Raw genomic sequence first — 20,136 nt, 5'->3', positions numbered from 1 at the left:
GCTTCTCTAACCAAGGAATTCCTAGAATAATCTGGAACTGAGGGGCCTTGATCACATCGAACACGATCTTCTCATGGTGTCCATCTTGACTTACTAGCGTCACTTCTTGGGTGGTATGCGTTACTGGTCCGGAGGCTATCTCCGTACCATCCACCGTAGTAATGACGTCCTTTACAGCCTTTGGACAAAGAGTCAGATTCATCCTCAAAACCATTTCATGATCCACATAATTGCTGATGGCACCGCTGTCGACGTAAGCTTCCATCGCATGCAATCGATCCGGATGTTCAGGGATAATGAGGACCATAGGTATCACGAAATGCGAGGTCATGGAACTGGTTTTAACGCTCGGCAAGAGGACCTCTATTCTTGTCGGGCGAGGTCGTTTCCCTGCTCAGAGTTTGTGACCCTGGTAACTGCAGCTCCTACTGCCTTCTTGGCTGGTTTCACCGGACAGTCTCGAAGAAAGTGCCCCGAGTTTCCGCAATAGAGGCATAATTGCAGCTGTTTTCTCCTTTCCCGCTCCTTTTGTGTTAGTTGTCCTTTCAGGCCCCCTATTTGCATGGGTTCCCCGGAGTCTACTCCTTTGGTAGGAGTTGATGGTTTGGAAAATACTCAAGCATCAAACTTGGAACGATCGGCCTTCCTGTTCTGCAGTCTGTGGTCAATTTGAACGACTAAGTCAATATAGTCTTGCGGGGGATTCACTACTTGGGCTAACACATCTTTGAGCTCTCCACGTAGACCTCTATAAAACAGCGTAATCCTTTTGTACTCAGGCCATCGAGTTTCCACTATCAGTCTGTTGAAAGACGCAATATAAGCCAAAAGGTCTTGATTACCCTGTCGCAATGAAAGGAGCTCATTGTCCAAGGCCTGCCCCTGTGAATGTCTTGCAAACAGTTTTTCCATACTGAGCTGAAAAGCTTGAAAATCATGGAGAACCGGATCATCTTGATTAACTAGAGGGATCGACCAGTCTGCCGCATTGCCACTAAGGTACGAAAGCACAAAAGCTACCTTAGCTTGATCAGTTGGAAAGGCTGCTGGCCGGCATAAGAAGTGCAACCGGCACTGGTTAATAAATACTGCAAACCTCTTTGGGTCACCAGAAAATCGTTCGGGCGGAGCCAGAGGTACATTCCCAGGTAGGTTGATCTGCACTGGGTTCGTAGAGGATGTTGAAGGAAGATTTGCCCCTGATGCAGGTAACGGAGTTTGTCCGGCTTGTGACTGTAGCAATTGTCTAGCGAGATCGTCTGTTCGCTCCTTGGAAATAATCAGTTCCCTTCTTAGAGCATTCGTTTCCTGACGGGCTGCATGCACTTCTGCTCTTAGTTCCCCAAGTAACTGGGCTAGCTGGTCGGTATCCGAGGTTTCCATAGCGCCTGGGTGGGAGTTTTGCGGTAGGCTTTGCGTTCTGTAACGCTCACCTGATTCCCGCAGAGGCGCCGGTCTTGACTGGGTGAATGCCGTATCTTCAAAGGTGATGTGTAACACACGGTTGGCTCTTTGGGCTGGACCTCTGTGCACTGTATGTCTGACTCGAAGAGTAAGATGTCTACAGATAGAAAATATGGGATTAATGAACTGGGGTTATTGGGTGCCTCTCTCCTCTTCCCTTTCTCTTCTCCTGTAGAACCCCAAAGGTTAACGCCCTCACCTTAGGTAAGTGAACGCCGAGCTCTCCATCTGCCTCGGGGCAGGGTTCCGTAACCAGTTTCTTCACTGGATAAGGGTGCAGGCCTCTTGACCTCAGAGGACTGCTGTCCGTCGTTAACTGCACGAACGGTAAGTTCTGGGCACTTCAAATGTCTTAAAAGTCTTTTGTAATGATATCTCTTGTTTTGCAGGGTTCCGGCGATGGCGGATGGCTCGCTGATGAGAGTTGAGGATCGAACCCGCGTGAGGAATAGAAGCGCCTGGAAGCACGTAAGTAAGCGCTTGTAGCCTGCTTCACGATGCGCACTAACTGTCCCTTTTATCTTGCAGGTACAAGTTCGGAGCTTTAGAGAAGCTGAAGGGTGCTGGAATACCCACTGGATTCGGCGTGGGAAGGAGTAATGGCACGTGAGTAATAAAGTTGCCCAATGTCTTTAAACGCACCTTCTTTTGTCTTTCAGATGCGGGATGCAGCGCCGAAGGCCTCCGGAGCGTGCGAAGAGCTGGTAAGCTTTTGTCTTTCAGATGCCGGAATGCAGTGCGAAGACCTCCGGAGCATGCGAAGAGTAGGTAAGCCTTTGTCTTTCAGATGCCGGAATGCAGCGCAAGGCGTTGGTGACAGCCGATGGACCAGGTAAGAGATGCGCTGCCACTGAAGACCGTAGTGCTAACCTGTTCTTTCTTTGTCTTTACAGGTGCTGCTGAAGACTGGATTCCAGGATGGTAAGCCTTTGTTCCCTTAGGCCCAGGATCAGAAGCAGAAGACACGATGAGCGTTCTGCTGCAGAGAATGCAGAATAACGCAAAGCAAGATTCATCCATCGGGTGTGGTTTAAATAGCCTCCTGTAGTGCTTAGGTGTCTCCTTCCACAGCCACGCCTAGGTAAGAAAAGAGTTCCTGCTTTCCAGAAGAGTTCCAGTGTTCTGAACCTAGGGAGTGGCTCCTGCCCCACCCATCAGGAAAAGTAGTCCCAAACAGAAGAGGATCAGGGGTTCAACTGGCAGGTAAGTAAGCAGCCTGGTCTGCTGCAGGTAAGTCCACCCAAGCATTATGAGCCTGGCGCTTCCAGCGCTGGGACTGGGCATCTTTATGAGCCTGGTGCCACTGGCGCCAGGACATGGTCCAAAAGGTCCCAATTGGGACTGGCTGGCACTCGGAACCGGGGTTATGGGTCTGCTTCCAAGGGAGTCCGGCAAGTCCTGATCTTTTGGAAGCAGAGATCATGACACTGGTACCAAAAAAGGAGGAGGGTCAGTACCGCTTAATACATCACTTGTCATTTCCAGAGGGTGGCTCAGTGAATGACGGAATTGGGGAAGAGAAATGCAGGGTGCACTACGCCTCCCTGGATGATGCTGTAGAATTGGTCAGGACAGCGGGGAAAGGTGCCCTCATGGGGAAAGCAGACATCGAATCAGCATTCAGATTGTTACCCATACATGAAGAAAATCAGCACTTGTTGGGTTTCAAGGTTCAGGATATGTATTATTTTGATAAGTGTCTTCCTATGGGTTGTGCCATTTCATGTGCTTACTTTGAAGCATTTAGCTCATTCCTTGAGTTCACGGTAAAACAGGAATGCGAATCAGGGACAGTCCTGCACTACCTAGATGATTTTTTATTCATTGGAAAAGAAGGTACGGCAGGATGCCAGGAGATCATGCAAGTGTTTCACAAACTGATGGGAACGATGGGGGTGCCACTAGCTGAAGGGAAAACTGTGGGCCCGGTGACTTGCTTAACATTTCTGGGGATTGAGATTGACTCAGTGGAAGGGGTGTGTAGGCTACCACAGGACAAAGTCAACAAACTGAAGACATGCATTAAGGAGTTAAGGTCAAAGAAGAAGGCTACTCTGAAAGAGCTACAAGTCATGGCGGGTAATCTTAATTTTGCAGCCAAAGTTATCCTGGTGGGCAAAACCTTCGCAAAGAGTATTGAGCTGAAAATGGTGGGCTTAAAGCATGCAGGGCAACACGTCAGGTTGGGTGCTGAAGTAAGGGAGGACTTGGGGATGTGGGATGAATTTTTGGACAGTTTTAACGGGGTTCGCGTGTGGAGAACCTTGAGCAACGGCGAGGAGAGGCGCAAGTTATTTACAGATGCATCCGGGGTCCTAGGGTTTGGGCCTATCCTGGATGACCAGTGGTGCGGTGCAGCCTGGCCAGAAGAGTGGCATACTGTGGGGATCACCAAGGATATCACACTGTTAGAACTCATCCCCATTGTGGTGGCATTTAAGCTATGGGGAGGGCAGTTGAGGGACAGAAAAGTCATGTTGTGGTCGGATAACCTGGCAGTGGTCCAGATAATCAATCAGGGATCCGCCGGAACCTCTAGAGTTCTTCGGCTACTGAGAGAGCTCAACAAATGCATGCTGAAATGGAACATTGAAGTAAGAGCCAGGCATATCCCAGCGGTGCAGAACATGGCAGCTGATGCTCTCTCTCGTTTGCAGTGGGAGAAATTTCGAGAGTGTTGCACGGGAGCCGAAAAAGGGGTGACGCCATTCAAGCCAGAGTGGTGGGACATGATTGGGGCAATCTGGGTTCCCTGATTCAGACGGCGCTGTCACCAGGGACTAACAGAAGGTATCTGGCCTGCTGGGAACGTTACCTAAAATTCACAAAGGAACAGGGGTTGCACAGTCAAGATAGGCCAGTAAGGGCTTTTGTGGGATGGGGATGGCAAGGAGGAAAAGCCAGGTCATGGATGGCACATCACTTGGCGGCCATCGCGCATTTCTCTAAATTGCAGGGGTTGCCCGATGCCACAAAAGAACACTACATTTGTATGGCCATGAAGGGTTGGGCCAGGCAAGCAAGACCCAAAGCATACGCGAGGCGACCCATTGATTATGTCAAATTACAGAGGGTTGTGGCCAGCTTGGTTGAAATTTGTCATGGGGAGTATGAAGTTGCACTGTTTAAAGCAGCGTTTTCATTAGCATTTTTTGGGGCATTCAGGGTAGGCGAACTGATCCCTGAGAATAAAAAAGCAAAAGCCGCAGGGTATCTGCAGATTCAGGACGTGCAATACTCAGACGGTCAGGTAACACTATGGTTAAAGAGGTCAAAAACAGATCAGAAGGGGAAAGGATGTACAATCTCTCTGCAACCCATTGCAGGGAGCACAGTCTGCCCAGTCACGGCCGTGGCAGGGTTCCTCAAGGTGAGACCTGCATCGGTGACCGAGGCGCCTTTTCTTATTCACGAAGACGGCTCCTCGCTAAGTCGTTTTCAATTCAGGAGGGTGATGGAACTGGCACTAGAAAGAATTGGGGAAACTGAAGAGGTTTTTGGGACACATTCATTCCGGATCGGGGCCGCGACATCTGCAGGGGAGGTCGCAATCAAGCAGATTGGCAGATGGAAATCTGGTTGCTTTAAAAGATACATTAGGCCTGAAAAAATGTAAAGGTGACATGCCTTCTTCTTTTCCTGCTTTAGCGCCAGCCCGGAAGAAGAAGGTGTCGGTTTGGGTGGTTGGTCACTCCTTTGTGTCTAGGGCGGGGGCTTGCTGGACAGCGGAGCGAGAAAAGCAGACGGCAGGCAATTTCAGAATTGGGTGGCACGGGGTGCCTGGCATGAAATGGGCTCAGCTGCAAGGGCAGATGCGCAAGCTCATAGCCGGCAGAGGTAAGCCTGAAATATTGATCATTCACCTGGGGGGTAATGACTTAACTAGCTTAGGGAGAGGGGCTCTCATGCGCGAGATGATGTTCATATTACAGGAGCTGGCGGGTCAGTTAGGGGAAAAAGAGATTGTGTGTTCTGAAATCATCCCTAGATTGGAATGGAGGGGTGCGGATAACCACGCGGAAGTGGAGAAGCCCAGGCGCAAGCTTAATTGTGCAATGGCGAAATTCTGTAGGGGCAGGGGTTTTGGACAGGTCAGGCATGGCCTAATCAACTTGAAATCGCCAGAATATATTTTGAAGGATAGGTACACCTATCACCGTCAGGCATGGACTTGTTTTTATGGAATATTTGTACAAAAATCTTGGAAATGTAAGGAGAGGAGCAAAGGGGGGAGCCACGGTGGGCGGAAAACCCACTCTTGGCGTGGCGGTGTTTGGCCAGACAAACACAGGAGACAGACTCCGGAGGAGCCAGGAGAAAGCAGGAAGGGTCTTCGCCCTTCTTGGACCCAGTGCCCCTTGTGAGCCTAAGCGGCAGGGGCGTCGGGGAAGAACAATTACGGCTCAGCTTCCCCCAAAGGAAACGGCACTCTCCCTGCCCAGGGGCACCTGCATGGGCAGGTGAGGCTCGGACAACAAGGTGGGGAGATTTGGGCCTACTTACGGACTCTCAGGAAAGAAAGGGGGAAGCATGTTCTGGGAACACGGAGCAGTCGCCGCATCTTGCGAACAATTTTTTCCACAAATGTGTGTAGTGTTGTTTTTGTTATTGTGGAATAAAATCTGCGGCCTTCTTATGCCAACAAACTAACCGGTCTCATTCAACACTTTTCTGGGGAAAAGGGAATGAGTTAGGGGTATGTATTATATTGGCTACAGTATGAATGGACAGATGCCGGGGTTATGCAAGGGCTGACGACAAAGCCCTGCAAAATGGAGGAGGCACCCCCGATAACCCGGGCAGTGTCCTCCTGGTGGATCCCGCACCCTCCCCCTTCCCGTTGCGAGGAGGGGGGAGGCGCCGGGATAAGGTGGCAAAACGGGCAGAAGCCTGCGAAAAGGAGAGCGCCAAAAGCTGGAAAAGCCCACGAAACCAGTAAGCGCGGCAGCTACTGGAGAAACCCCTCGAAAGGGCAAACAAAAGAAAGGGGAGGGGTTTCCCCCTTTATAGGGAGCGGGTGCTCTCACAGAAGGCAGCATCCAGCTGCAACTGTGGACCCCCGCTCGTGGACTACAGAGGGTTTCGTTTTTCCCACCCACCAACCCTACGAAAAGAAACAAGGCACCTGGTCGTCAGCGTCGCAGGACGACTAGGCGGTGTGGCTGTGTTTGGCCAGACAAACACAGGAGACAGACTCCGGAGGAGCCAGGAGAAAGCAGGAAGGGTCTTCGCCCTTCTTGGACCCAGCGCCCCTTGGGAGCCTAAGCGGCAGGGGCGTCGGGGAAGAACAATTACGGCTCAGCTTCCCCCAAAGGAAACGGCACTCTCCCCGCCCAGGGGCACCTGCATGGGCAGGTGAGGCTCGGACAACAAGGTGGGGAGAGTTGGGCCTACTTACGGACTCTCAGGAAAGAAAGGGGGAGGCATGTTCTGGGAACACGGAGCAGTCGCCGCATCTTGCGAACAATTTTTTCCACAAATGTGTGCAGTGTGGTTTTTGTTATTGTGGAATAAAATCTGCGGCCTTCTTATGCCAACAAACTAATCGGTCTCATTCAACACTTTTCTGGGGAAAACGGAATGAGTTAGGGGTATGTATTATATTGGCTACGGTATGAATGGACAGATGCCGGGGTTATTCTTTACGGCCGCCTCACCCAACATGGCGCCCCAGCTCAGCAAGGCGATACTTGGGATTGCTTTCTGCTCATACTGTAGTGAGTTTTGGAGTCGCACCAATATTCCTGGCTTGCACCCTCTGTAGGATGTACCAATGAGTGGAAATAATTCCGCCTGCTTTGAGTTACTGGTCGTTGTTGGATGCAGGGGTTGCCTTTGATGAAGCTATAAAAGTGGGTGCCTTTCGCATCATTTGTTTGACCCCGTTCCAGTGCTCCTACTTTGTCGGATGATGCTCAAATCGATACTAATTGCTAACCGCCCTGTGGGTAGCAGGGTCTAACGTTCAGCCTGATGGGTTGGCTGAGCCGAACTTCTGCAGAGACAGGAGGCTGATAGCTGCGTTAAAGTGTTGGGTTTCAGGGTCAACTACATTTTGTGTTACTTTCTTTTTTTGGTGTGCTGTTGCTTCTATGTCACATCTTTGAAGGACAATAGAATGTTCACACACCCAATGCATGTTTTTGAAATATGAATATTGCCATATATCATTTTATGTGTCTCTCAAAACAATAGAATAAAGTGCTGTGCAGGGGGCGCTTTATTGGAAAGGCAAGCTCTTTCTTCACCTGCTTACAATTATTTTTTACGTACTTGTAGCACTGCCATTTTCTTGATGAAACATGTACTGGTGGCACAAGGAAGCAGAAAAGCGAAGGGCCACTGGTTTGCATGTGCCAGCCTGGAGACCATGGCAAGGGCAGTGGTGCATGGTTTAAAGCCCAGCAACATAACATAGTGTTTGCTTATATTAGATACATCCCCAAATTATGCCAATGCCGGTGATTACTATTACTAAATACTAATGAACTATGAGTTTTTATAAAACACCTACCCATTTTGTAGTTTGTGTGTGTACAGTGGCAGGAGTGGGCCCGTTTTGTCCAAAAGCAAAGTGCCACATGAAACCAAGAGGCGTTGTTAGGCGGGGGCTAAGGGGGCTATAGACCCTGGTCTTCTGGTTGCAGCCCCGGATAGAATCTCAGGAGCTACAACCAAAAGGGTATCTAGCCCCCAGTCCCGACAGTTCTGACATTAGCGCATAGCTCTCAACTCACACGCTTTTGGCAGGTGTCACCCGCCTTGTAAACAACGTACTCACCCGCCAAGCCTCAAGCACGCCCATTCGTTTGAATGGGCCTCTCACCCGCCAAAACTAAAATCGGGTGTTTTCACCCGCCTTTGCAACACAAATGGTTGAGAGCTATGTTAGCGTAGCTCAGGGTCTTTTCCAGACCTAGCAACACCCCTGCATGAAACGCTTGCCCTGGTACTTTTTACCACTAGTAATTACTCGGGATAGCATTTCATTCCCTCATTATTGTTTATCTGATCGGTGCCATTATAGAATGGGACCAGCCATATACAAACCACTCTTCACCCTGCCCGGAAGGCACTCATTCAGCCTCAACTGCTACGCCCTGCCCGGTCTCCACTGGAAAACAAGCAAGCCCAGACATGTTCAGCCTTGCTGTGCCTCGCCTGTCAGGAGAAGCCTAGGCCCGGAGCCACAGCTATCTCTTGGCCTGTTTCTGGGAAAATCTCTCCCCCCCCCCTCACTTAGGGGGAGACTCACTCAGGAAAGCAAACAGTGATGTATGGAGATGCCTGAGGTAAAGCATCTCAACCTCTGTATTTACTCTGCGTGGGATCCCATTCCAGGGTTTTTCATCTCATGTGTGCTGCTACTGGAGGGGGAACAAGCACATGTCTATCAGTCTTGATGCCACGCTGAAAGGGAGCAGCCCACCCCACACTGATCGGCAGCATGTCCTCTGCACAGGCAACCCAAGCCAGTATCGAGTCTCTTACAGTGATCAAAGTGCATGAAAAGTAGTAGTGGATCAATGCTCCCTGCTGACCTGCCCCCGCTTCCCACAAACCCCATCGCCAAGCCACCTACGATGCACAATGCAAACCCCCAAACAAATGCGCCTCCCGTTTAAGGGAAAGTTCAATGCAGTGCACTGAAGTGCAAGTTTCAACTGCTTCCTACACTTTTATTTTAAAAGAAACCATTCCAGAACAGTTCAAAAGAAATTTTAAAAAAGTATAGGAACAGTAAACTTAATTAAAAAAAGTAGAGGAGCACCACTCCCAACCGCTCCCACCCACTTCGACCACTGGTCTCATTTAGTTAGTCGGTTTAGACATTCCTTTGAAACAGTAAGCCCTGAGCCCGCTTCTGGGTATACCCCTCAAACTCAACAGACTCACTTAAGAAAGCAAAAAGGTGGGGCACTTTTACCACTCTGTAGCATGTTGTTTTACTTCTTCTGCAGCAGGACAAATGGGAACCCGCATTTACAAGCCAGTCATAGCACTGCCCCAAAGGAGCATGCAGGCCTGGGTCCCTAGGCCGCGCCTCCTCCGCACACGTGCACAAGCAGCCCCAGACATGTTTCAGCCTGTTTGTGTTACGTAGGTCTTAAACATGAGCAGGCATATGTGCGTATGTCTAGGTGTCTATACCTCACAATCAAGCAATGACGCATGAAGTGGAATACGTAGTCAGGCATGTTACGTGTTGGTGTGGAACATGCGTAACCTTCCACTACTTTCTGTTTTCCAGGATAGTAAAGAATTTGGACTTCACTGTATATAAGTTTAAGAACTATGGCAAAGAGTTCATCAAGAAGCAAAGGATGAGCCCGGACGCCTACATTCAAGTAGCCTTGCAGCTGACCTTCTACAGGTAAGAGCGCCAATTGGGTGTCACCGAGCAATGGGCAGAGAAGCCTCGCCATCAAGCCACGAGCCACCCAATCACGCCATGCGCTCAGGATAACCGCTAACTATATAAATAGCTCACATTCTGGGGCCAGATTACAGAAACTTTTCACTGGTGCAAATGCAAAGTTGCATGGTATTAGCACTAAGAAAACACTTGTAAATATTGGAAAACCATTGCACCATGACAAGTTCAGCCTGGCATGGTATAAGCACCAAGGCAAAAATTGTGCACGTGCAAAACGATACATTGTCGATGCATTTTTGCACTGGACAAAGTTTGCCCTAGTGCTAAAATACAGTGGAAATGGATCTTTTTTGCACTAGGGCAATTTTTGCCCTACTGCTTATGACATGGCAAAATGCACTTGTCACAGTGCAATGGTTTTCGAATATTTGCAAATGTTTTTAGAAATAGGGCAAACCTTGCCCTAGTGCTAATACCGGGCAAACTTTGCACTTGCATAGTGCAAAACGTCTGTAATCTGGCCCCAGATGCGCAATATTCAAATATATTTTGTGTGAATAGCCTTGGATTGGATTTGGCTGTTGAAGACTGGGCTTTGAGACCATCTACCACAGATATATATATATATTCACTGAGGAAAACGACTTTCATAAATGCCTAGTCTGCCATTTTCCCTGGCTCCTTCCGTAACGTGAGCTTCACTGAGTCTCGAGCTGTAAAGAAGTCTGGAAGTTCTATTCAGAATGTATTCATAATATATGCTGTCTTTCAGATGCCACAGAAAACTGGTGCCTACATATGAAAGTGCTTCCATACGTCGTTTCCAGGAGGGCAGGGTGGACAACATACGTTCGGCCACGTTTGAAGCCTTAACATTTGCAAAAGCAATGGTTGATGGGAAGTCCGCTGTCACGGTATGTCAATGGCACCCCATTACCACCTTCTTAACGACTTTCTAATGTGAAATAAGAGTGTACTGACCTTTCTTTTAGAGGAAATGGCAAGGTAGTATTGTTTGGAATTCGTATCGCGAAAGGGACACAAGTGCAGGGAAAGAAAATGATAAATTACATATTGTGGAGTTTCTTTTTCCATTAAAGTGAAACACCTGAAACATGAAATGCATGGGTAGTGAACATACCTTCTATCAGTATTATCATGTTCTCAAGATGTTGCCCATAAGTAGTCTGACACCTCATTAAAGGCCTGTACTGTGCACTGACCTTTTAACTCGGACTCCACACAAAAAAACAACAAAAAACACGAATGGGAGACTTGACCAAATTTCGGCCGTACGAAAATTACTTACGGGCCAAAATTTCAAACAAGTCTCCCATGCGGTGGCATTACAGTAAGAAAGGGCAGCGGGGGCTTCAGGGTTGTCCTCCGCACCCTTTTCACTGTAATTCCAGTGGGGGGGGTTGCAGGGGTGTCCCCTGCACTCGTTGGAATAAAGTTTGGAGGAAAAAAAAGAGAAGAAAAGAGGACCCTGCAGCGTAGGTTCCCATCCATGCAAGTGAAGGGAACCAGTGTCGCAAGGGGATGCAAGAGACGGCGGCACGGCAAGGAGGTGTGCCATCCCACTGGTTAGTAATGGTGTGAACGGCAAGTGGGTTGTCCAAAATGTTTGGGGGAGAGAAAACCAGAAGTTATTTTCAGTAAAATAACTTTTGTTTTTTTCTCCTTCGGACATTTTGTATTAGATTAATTCACAGTAATCCTTATAACTCAGGTTGGCAGGCCACTGTCAGTTGGCACAGCCTGCAGCTTTAATTGTATTGCTAAACTGAATAATCTTTCCTTTGGCAGCATTAAGGCTTAGAAAATGGGCTTCCTTCCAAGGGTCGGTCTCAAGCAGACACTGGTCAGGTTCGGGTTTCTTGAAGGCTGCCCTCTTGGACTTCAGCATTGTTGAAGCAAATAGCATATTAGAGATGATGTGGCAAAAGAGCAGAGGAAAGAAAAAGATAGTAAATGCATTGGGAAATCTGGCCGTATCATGGAGAACAACGCAAGTGAGGGAAGAAAGAGTAGAATAAATACAGCCGTCCAGCAAAGGAGCAGCCATTCTGCCTCCTGCCAGAACTGAGATGACGGTGTCCAGTCAACCCGTCGAAAAAAAACTGGTCGACTGCAATTTGGTCGACGCAATTTGGTCGAAAACCAAATGGTCGAATTTTATTTTTTATTTATATATTTATTTTTCGGGTTTTCGTTTAGTTAAAAAAGGGGTTTTTAGAGAAAAAAAGGGGGCTGGGGGGGGGGACCCCCCCAAAAAAAAAAATAAAAGGGTTAAAATAAAAAAAAACATTTTTTCGACCATTTGGTTTTCGACCAAATTGGTTCGACCATTTGTCTGGTCGACCAATTTTTTTCGACGAAATGTCTGGCAACCGAGATGACAGCACTCGAATAAAACACGGCGGTACAATAATGTTAAACGCCAATGATAAATCCGCACGCGCTAATGCAATTGGTTTAGTCCTGCCCTCAGTCAAGTGCACACAAGGGATCGGACTGTGTCATCTCGCGTCAATAAGGCCACGGGAAACTAGCTAGAATGTAACCTTGTACTAAATACACTTGATCTTAAAGTCATAAAGCACAAGGGTATGACGTTGGTGGATGATTCTCGGGTCACCCAAGAGGCTTTCTCCAAAAGGGGTTGCTAATACCTTCTTCAAGAGTCTAGTAATGATGCCATCTTTAAAGGAGTTAGCAGGTACATCAGCAAGATTTGGTCCCACATTTCTATCGCAGATGACGGAGAATGATTTTGGGGTGAATGGCACAAAATATCCAGACTCGCCGTTAATGGAAAAGGTTGCTTTAATGTGACAGGTCATGGCTTAGAAACTATGTTAACCTGGATCCTTGGCCTCACAGACCAAAATAAATGTTAAATATGTAGGTAAACCCACTTCCGCCCCCTCTCGCTCCCTTCAAATATTCCTTCCCCCTTCAACTCCCCCACATCTCTCCAAACTGTATCCATGTCCTCTCCCCTAGCCACTGCCTGTCTTTCTTCCCTACCTCTTCCCTTCTCTTGTAACCCTGGGCTAGCCTGTCTGTCCAAACAGCACTAACCACCCTCCTTAACAGGATAATAATCCTTTGGCTTCAACCAACCATCATTTACCCAACTGTGTCCCTGGCTACCATTCCACTATCCCCAATCTCTGCAATGTCTGAAGCCCACCAAACGCACCACCAATCTCTTCTTCAATGAAAGCCAGGATGACAGGGGTGTTGGTAGGTCTGGAAAAGATCTGGGGCTACGCTAATGTTGGCTCTGTCGGGGCTCGGGGCTAGCTAACCTTTTGGTTGTAGCCCCTGAGATTCTATCCATGGCTACAACCAAAAGACCTGGGGCTATAGCCCCCTAAGACCACCCCTAGCAACGCCTCTGCAGGATGACCTGCCAAATCAGCAACAAAGAAACACCACGGTCAAAATAAACCTTGCTTTCTGTCGCCCTGACATGTCACCAAAAATAAATCACCTGCTCTCCTTAATACTCACCTCCCCTTAACCTGCACACCCCTTGAAGGAAAAAACCCTAGCTTCAAACCAAAATTAAAAGGGTGGGTGGGCGGGCAACACAGAACAGTGTTATTGGACAAATGTTCCTGAACCTTCGCCGGCACCCATAGAAATGACCTAAGGGGGCAATCTAACCCTGGCCCGGCTCGCTGGTTGGGCGCAGCGCCCAAAATCTCCCTGGGGTGCCAGCATACTGCATACTCACCAGGGCCCCCCTTTGGGCTGAACTGCACAAAATACCCAGATTCGCCGTTAGTGGAAAAAGTTGCTTTAATGTGAAAGGCCATGGCTTACAAACTACTTTAACCTGGCCCCTTGGCCTTACAGACTAAAAAAAATGTTAAGCATGTAGGTAAACCCTCTTCCACCCCCATTCCCTCCCTTCAAATATTCCTTACCCCTTCAACTCGCCCACATCTTTCCAAACTTTATCCATGTCCTCTCCCCGAGCCACCGCCCATCGTTCTTCCCTACCTCTTCCCCTCTCTTTTAACCCGTGGCTAGCCTGTCCGTCCAAACAGCACTAACCACCCTCCTTACCGCAATAATAATCCTTCGGCTACAACCCTGCATCATTTAACCATTTGTGTCCCTGGCACCAGAAAAACCCTCCCCAGAGGTGTTCTTTCTGCCCCACCCACCCCTATTATCTTCCTATTGAAATCTTTGTTGAACTGTCCCATCACGTTCCCTTTTTTTACCTTACTCCTAGACATAAAATCCACAAACTGAGAGAACTGTTCTATATTTCCTCCTCTTCTGTATTTTACCCCACTTCCTTTACCTCTAACACTGCCCCTTCATATTGCTTGCAATGCCACCATAGCCTTTCTCTGCCCTTTCTTCACCCAATAGCGTGCTACCCAACCGCATCATAGAAGTCTAAACCCCTTCCATAACCTCATAACTAAAATTGACCTCCAACTGCCATGGCCACCTTACTTCTCTACACAATCATAATAGCCAATCATCCCCTACCATCCCCATCAACATAAATTCACCTGGGAATAAACACCATACCCAAACCTCATTAAAACGTTTATACCCTTACGTTAATAGACACCCCTCATACATTAACCGGTCCCTTATTCTCTTCTTCAGAACACCACCTCCTGCTGCATCTGTGAAAGAAAAAACAAATTGAGCACCACACGTAATTGAACTCCAGCCACCTTACTTCACTCTGTTACTCCTCCTCTTCCCATACCTAACACTTGTAACCAAAAACCTCACATTACCTTTCACCCCCCAAATATTCCTTGCACTTCAGAACCCTGCTCCTCCTCCTTGCTCACAAAATCCCCTTTCTGGCAAATTTCCCCCCTGCCCCATAATGTTACCCGTGCTGCTCATACTCTCACAACCCAACCCCAAACCACCTTTTTCTTGTGTCCTATTCTCCCACCTGACCTAATAACCAAAACCTATTCTTATTATTTGCGTGTCTGCCCAATGTTCCGTTTCATAACGGGGCACCACTGTCCCTCCCTTCCCCATTGCAGCCAAATAACTTGTTTTCCCTTCTTATCTATTGAGTTTATTTGATTATGTATTGTTTTTCATACCAACTTCACTGTCCCTAACCTCTCGCAAATAAGCCATCGTAACTCTGCACCAACACCCTTATTATGCACCACCTCCTTGAACCCTACACCCCAATACATGTTCGTCCCACCTGGTCCAACATCTTCCCCTCTAACCTGCTAAACCCCCCCATTTCTCCAAAACCCGTTCCTCTACTTTCTATCCATCTAACCCACCCGCTCCCCTGCAAACACTTCCTGGGAGTCCCGAACAGGTCCCTGCCAACACATCGGACCCTTTTACCTTCTCCCTTTTTTTCCTAAATATTATGTATTTATTTATTTGTCAGAGCCATACCCTCTTGCCCTTATTCCCCATGCTCATTTACTCCCTGCTCCCCCTTAAGGACCCCCAACTATTGCCGCAACTAACCCCTTTCCTTCCCCATATTCCTCACTCCAAATGCTAACTGTCACCCCTCCTCTCCCCCGCCAATCCCTGTAATACCTCTTAACCCTAGACCAAGCCCCACCTCATTTGGTTAGGGGCCAGCATATTGAAGACCATCTCACGGCCATCTACCGAATGTACTCTCCCATGGGTACTCCTCTGTACTCACCCAGACCATAACAATTGCTCCCTGCTCCTTACCCAGCACCCCTCCTTATTGCTCCTCTGCTGCACAGGGGGTCGTACCTGCACCCTCCAACCATGCAGTTTAATTCCTTCTCCCTCCCCACACAGTAACTCCACCACCCTCCATCATTTGTCAATGTACCCCTGTGTTCCACAGTGTAAATACCTGCTCCCCTGCTCTCTACTATGCACCTCACCTGTTGTCCCCCATTTCACCAATTGCCATACACGTGTCTTCTGTCCATGCAGTTTAATTCCCTGTGCGCACTGCACGCAGTGACCCTGCTCTCTCCTTCTAGGCCAATGTGCTCCCATGCTCAGCCTTGAAAATGTTCCATCTCATCGCTGTTCCCTCCATTGCACCAGGGGGCGTCCGTGCACCCCCGTCCATGCAGTTCAATCCACACACCCTGCTACTTTGTGTAGCGTCACTGCCCACTTTATCCCCTGGTGTGCTGTTCTGCTTCCGCTCCTTCACCCGAGTGCCCATCGTCTGATACAGCCCCTTTTGGCACCCCAACATTTTATTTTTTTATTTTTATAAATCCTTGACACCTTTCCCTTCTTTTCATTTTACCTTTTCTCTTCTTATATTTTTTAAGACATCCTCTCCATCCCTGTGACAAGAATGTATAACTCCACACCGCTGCAATGTTCGTCGCCTCCTATTCCACTCGCCTTCTCCCTATTAAAACTTTTCCAGTAAATTGACATTCTCCCCCTCCTTGATCATCCAAGTTCCCCATTAGTCTAAACTTGTTCATTAACCTGTATTGACTCATTTTAACTGTCACCAAACTCAACTTTCCCCAACCAAACTTCCCCGTAAGCCAACAAAACGAACAGAGGTACGACACATTTATTACTGTGTTGCCATTCATGCAAACCCAACAACGTCTTGACCCAACAGGCTTATCTCCACTATTCCTTCTTGTAGGAACCCTTTCCACCCTGTCACCGCTAACCCTCCCGCTGCAACCCCTCTCCCTAAGATTGCTGGCAGGTCAGGCAATCAATAACAGGCCCGTGAAAAGGCACAGGCTGGGCCTGCAGTATCAACGAGCTCCTAAACCACAAGGCCTAGAGGGGCCATATAACTACAACTCTAGAGTAGGCCACCCCCTATTTCACCTTAACTACTGCAGTCTTCTCTCACTTAACCAAGCACCCCTTACCTTACCACCAAATCCCTGTCTTCACTTTAAAATAGAACCCAAAACTATCGTCACCTTCCCTCCTTCTTGATCCTTCCTTCTCGAGCCCTCCATTCAGCCACTTCCAAATCTCTGATGGTCGGACGCTTCACCAGGCAGAGAGTGGGGTTTCACCAGGCAGAGAGTGGGGGGTGGATCTCTTTCCGCTGCAGATGCCTCCCTTTGCAATGACCTCCCTGCCCCTCTCAAGCTTGAGCCGGACCACCTGAAGTTCTGAAAGCAGCTCAAGACCTTCCTCTTCTCTTCTGCTTTCTCTGTCACTCTCCCCAGCTGACCAACCTGTGTACTGCGCTACCTGGCTACCCTCAGAGTCTCACGGGTGCCAGGCCCTCCTTTTACCCGTAGCCCTTGCACTCCTTCCAAGCCTGCCGCACACTAGAGGCTGTATCTGGAACCCTGCAGTCCCCTTCCTCCATGCACTCACCCAGAGCCGCGTTTCCCTAGCTGCACTTAGTCAACGCATTGCTGCCCTGATTGCACTTCCCCTTTTCCTCCCTCTGGCACATCCCCTCTACCCCCCTTGCACTTTGTGTCCTGCACTTGCCCGATCCTAATGACAAAAGGCTTACTAAGATCGCTGTTTTCTTCTCCTTTTGTGTTCCCACCCTCATCTTGTCCCTCCTACAAACACTTGTGTACAGGCGTGTTATAAATGACTTATCATATCATATCCTCGTCCCCCGCCCTTGGCTCATCCCCACTGTCCCGCTCTTCCCCTCATCATCCCTTTCAATCCACCTTCCTGACCCTCAAGTTCTCCAAATGCCAGTTCTTATCCATATTACCCCCTCCCCCATCCTTTTCCAATCTGGGATAACCACTATTCTTTCATAATTAATATTTATTTCCTTTATTCTTTCATTGTTCATTATATTTATCTAATCGCATGCTTTACCCTGCAAATACACCTCAAACATCCTTCACCCCACCAACCTTACCCCTACCCTCTCCAAACACCAATGCACCTCCCCCACCCCTCCACGCAAACTCCATCACTGCTGCACTGCCGCAGCGGGGTAGCCATCCAAAATCTCTCTCGACTCTCTGCAGGTAACGGCGTTCCGGCTATCTCCCTACCCCGTGATATCTAGCCTGGGGACATACTATTCCCCTTCCGCTGCTGCTGTAGAGGGGGGCCGCCCTAGCCCCTCCCCCATGCTGCCGCCCACTGGGTAATGGCGTTCCACCAACTCCCATCGCCCCTACTGGTACAGTTAGGGCTGTACTGAGCCCTCTGCCCTCCCCCCCACGTGGGAACCCACTTTTCCACCCTTGATCCCTCCTGGGAGGCGCCCACCTTACCCCACACCCTCCTCAAACCCTTCTCCCCACTACCTATTCTGGCCCATCTCCCTCCCCCCCACACACCCCTAGCCGCCCTCCTGCCAGACAGGGAACACCAGAAGTCATTAATCTTTGCACATGATCCTCCGTTACCATAACAGTCGGCCTCAGCCTACTATGACTGAACCAGGAACTCTGGAACCAGAGCCTTGACGCCCGTGAGTTTAGTACGCTTTATAACTGAAAATAAGTAAAAATTGAATAAGCTGGGAAGTACCTGCCCTTACACATTAAAATCCTGGCAAACTTGCTGCGAAGTGATAATAGTGTGCCAATCACATGTAAAATTGCAGCACTGATGATATTATACCCTCCAATGACATTTACTGCAAGTTCTGTATTTAAACGTTTAATAGGGCAGGTCTTGCCCATCTGCTATTGTAGCCCTCCATTGCAGTTCCCGCTCCAGCTGAGGGCTATCCTTTATCCCCCTCCCTAAACCACACAAAACCCATCCTGGCTGCTGACCTCTAAGGGCTGCAGGGGCCTGGCGGGCCGCGCACCGCAGTGCCCTCTAGTGGTGTAGTCTACCTCTAAAACGCCCCATCCCTCTGCTCCAGCCTCACACGAGGACCAGAGAAGAACAGGGCCCAAGTGCTGCAGTGCCCCAACCCACTCCTCCTGGCCGTGACCCTGGCTCAGCCCTGAAAACGAGGGGAGAGTGCTGCCCACCCACTTCCACCCATCAAGAACTGCATAAACTGAGCGCCCGTGGCCCAGAGGCCTGCAGCAAAACACTACCTCCTTAGCCCTTCTCAAATTAATAAATATAAATACATTTTTTTTTATATAAAACCGCCGGGCCATCTTCTCCCCCTCCTTACCCTCTATTCCCCTACCCTATGCCTGCACCCGATTGCCCACTAGGCCGCAACTCGCCACCACAGCAGTGGGTGCCATTGAAGGTCCAGCAACACAGAACGTCCTTAACCTCCAAATGCTTCGGAACCTTCGCCGGCACCCATATAAATAACCCAAGGGAGCAATCTGTTCCCGGCCTGGCTTACTGGTCGGGTGCAGCGCCCAAAATCTCCCTGGGAAGCAACGTGTGCTGCATGCTCCCCAGGCTCCCCCTGGCCCCCACCCGCATACCGCATGCTCCCCAGGGCCCCCCTTTTGCTAATAAAAATGATCCTGTTTTGCAAGATAGCAGCCAAGATAAATGTGGGGATACTACTGTTCAATTGCTTTTGATCAATGTCTGTGAATCAGAACACTGGGTAGGAACAATGCTAAACTGTATTGACTAAATGTGTGTCATTAACAAATGTACAGTTTGTTGTCACTATGCCAGAAGCGCAAGAGTATTGTGGTTTGATGCTGCATGAATCAGAAGACACTTGGCTACCACAGGCAGTTTGACTGATCTGGTAGCAGCAGGCCAGGTCCTCAGTCAGCAGGGGTCTCACTTGTTCTGCTTATTGGATTGGTTGGTGGATGTAGGGTAGAGACATCACTTCGTTATTCCAGACCTGTGACCAGAGCTGTGATCAGAACTTCCATTTTCATCAAGACTCACCACTTTCTGTTTGCAGCAAATAAGAAAGGCTGCAATCCAGCGTGGTTTATCCTGGAGAGGTACTTAAGGGCATTTTTGCCACAGTATGTCTTGCATTTCTAACCCAATGAAAGAGTAAGAGAAGTTTGCACTTGTTGTTCATGATAGCTCTATGCATTTTTGAAACACCTGCGTCGGTTCCGTCATATGCAGGCCCGTAGGCATAAGTCGGGGGTCTGCAACCTTCGGCTCACCTGAGGTTTTTGACTACAAATCCCATGGTCCCTCACCATTGACTGTGTAGGTGAGTGGTAATGGGAGGTGTAATCGAAACCATCTGGAGAGCCAAAGGTTGCAGACCCCGGGCATAAGTAAATCTGGTTGGCTTATTGTAGAACCCTGGCGTTGCATGGAGGCTGCAAGAGCATGCTCTTGCCACGGACAATGTTATGGTTTTAACACACTAGCCTAGTGTGCCATTCTTGGGCTCAAATGCCCATTGAAATCACTGCAGGTAATTTCATGGGTATGGATGC

At 48.9% G+C, this 20,136-nt stretch overlaps 1 protein-coding gene across 1 annotated transcript in view; it reads left to right on the top strand.

Moving 5' to 3' along the window:
• The window catches only part of CHAT (choline O-acetyltransferase), a 692,169-nt gene that overhangs the window by 513,262 nt on the left and 158,771 nt on the right, over positions 1 to 20,136 (top strand). The window contains exons 11-12 of the mRNA XM_069610814.1: positions 9,716 to 9,838; positions 10,614 to 10,755. Coding sequence (XP_069466915.1) covers positions 9,716 to 9,838; positions 10,614 to 10,755 — 265 coding nt within the window. The remainder of the gene's footprint in view (positions 1 to 9,715; positions 9,839 to 10,613; positions 10,756 to 20,136) is intronic.

Source organism: Ambystoma mexicanum, chromosome 8 (assembly GCF_040938575.1).
Source record: "Ambystoma mexicanum isolate Mex_15411 chromosome 8, UKY_AmexF1_1, whole genome shotgun sequence".
NCBI lineage: Eukaryota > Metazoa > Chordata > Amphibia > Caudata > Ambystomatidae > Ambystoma > Ambystoma mexicanum.
Note: the sequence above shows the minus strand (reverse complement) of the source record. Positions and strands in the feature narration are given on the sequence as shown.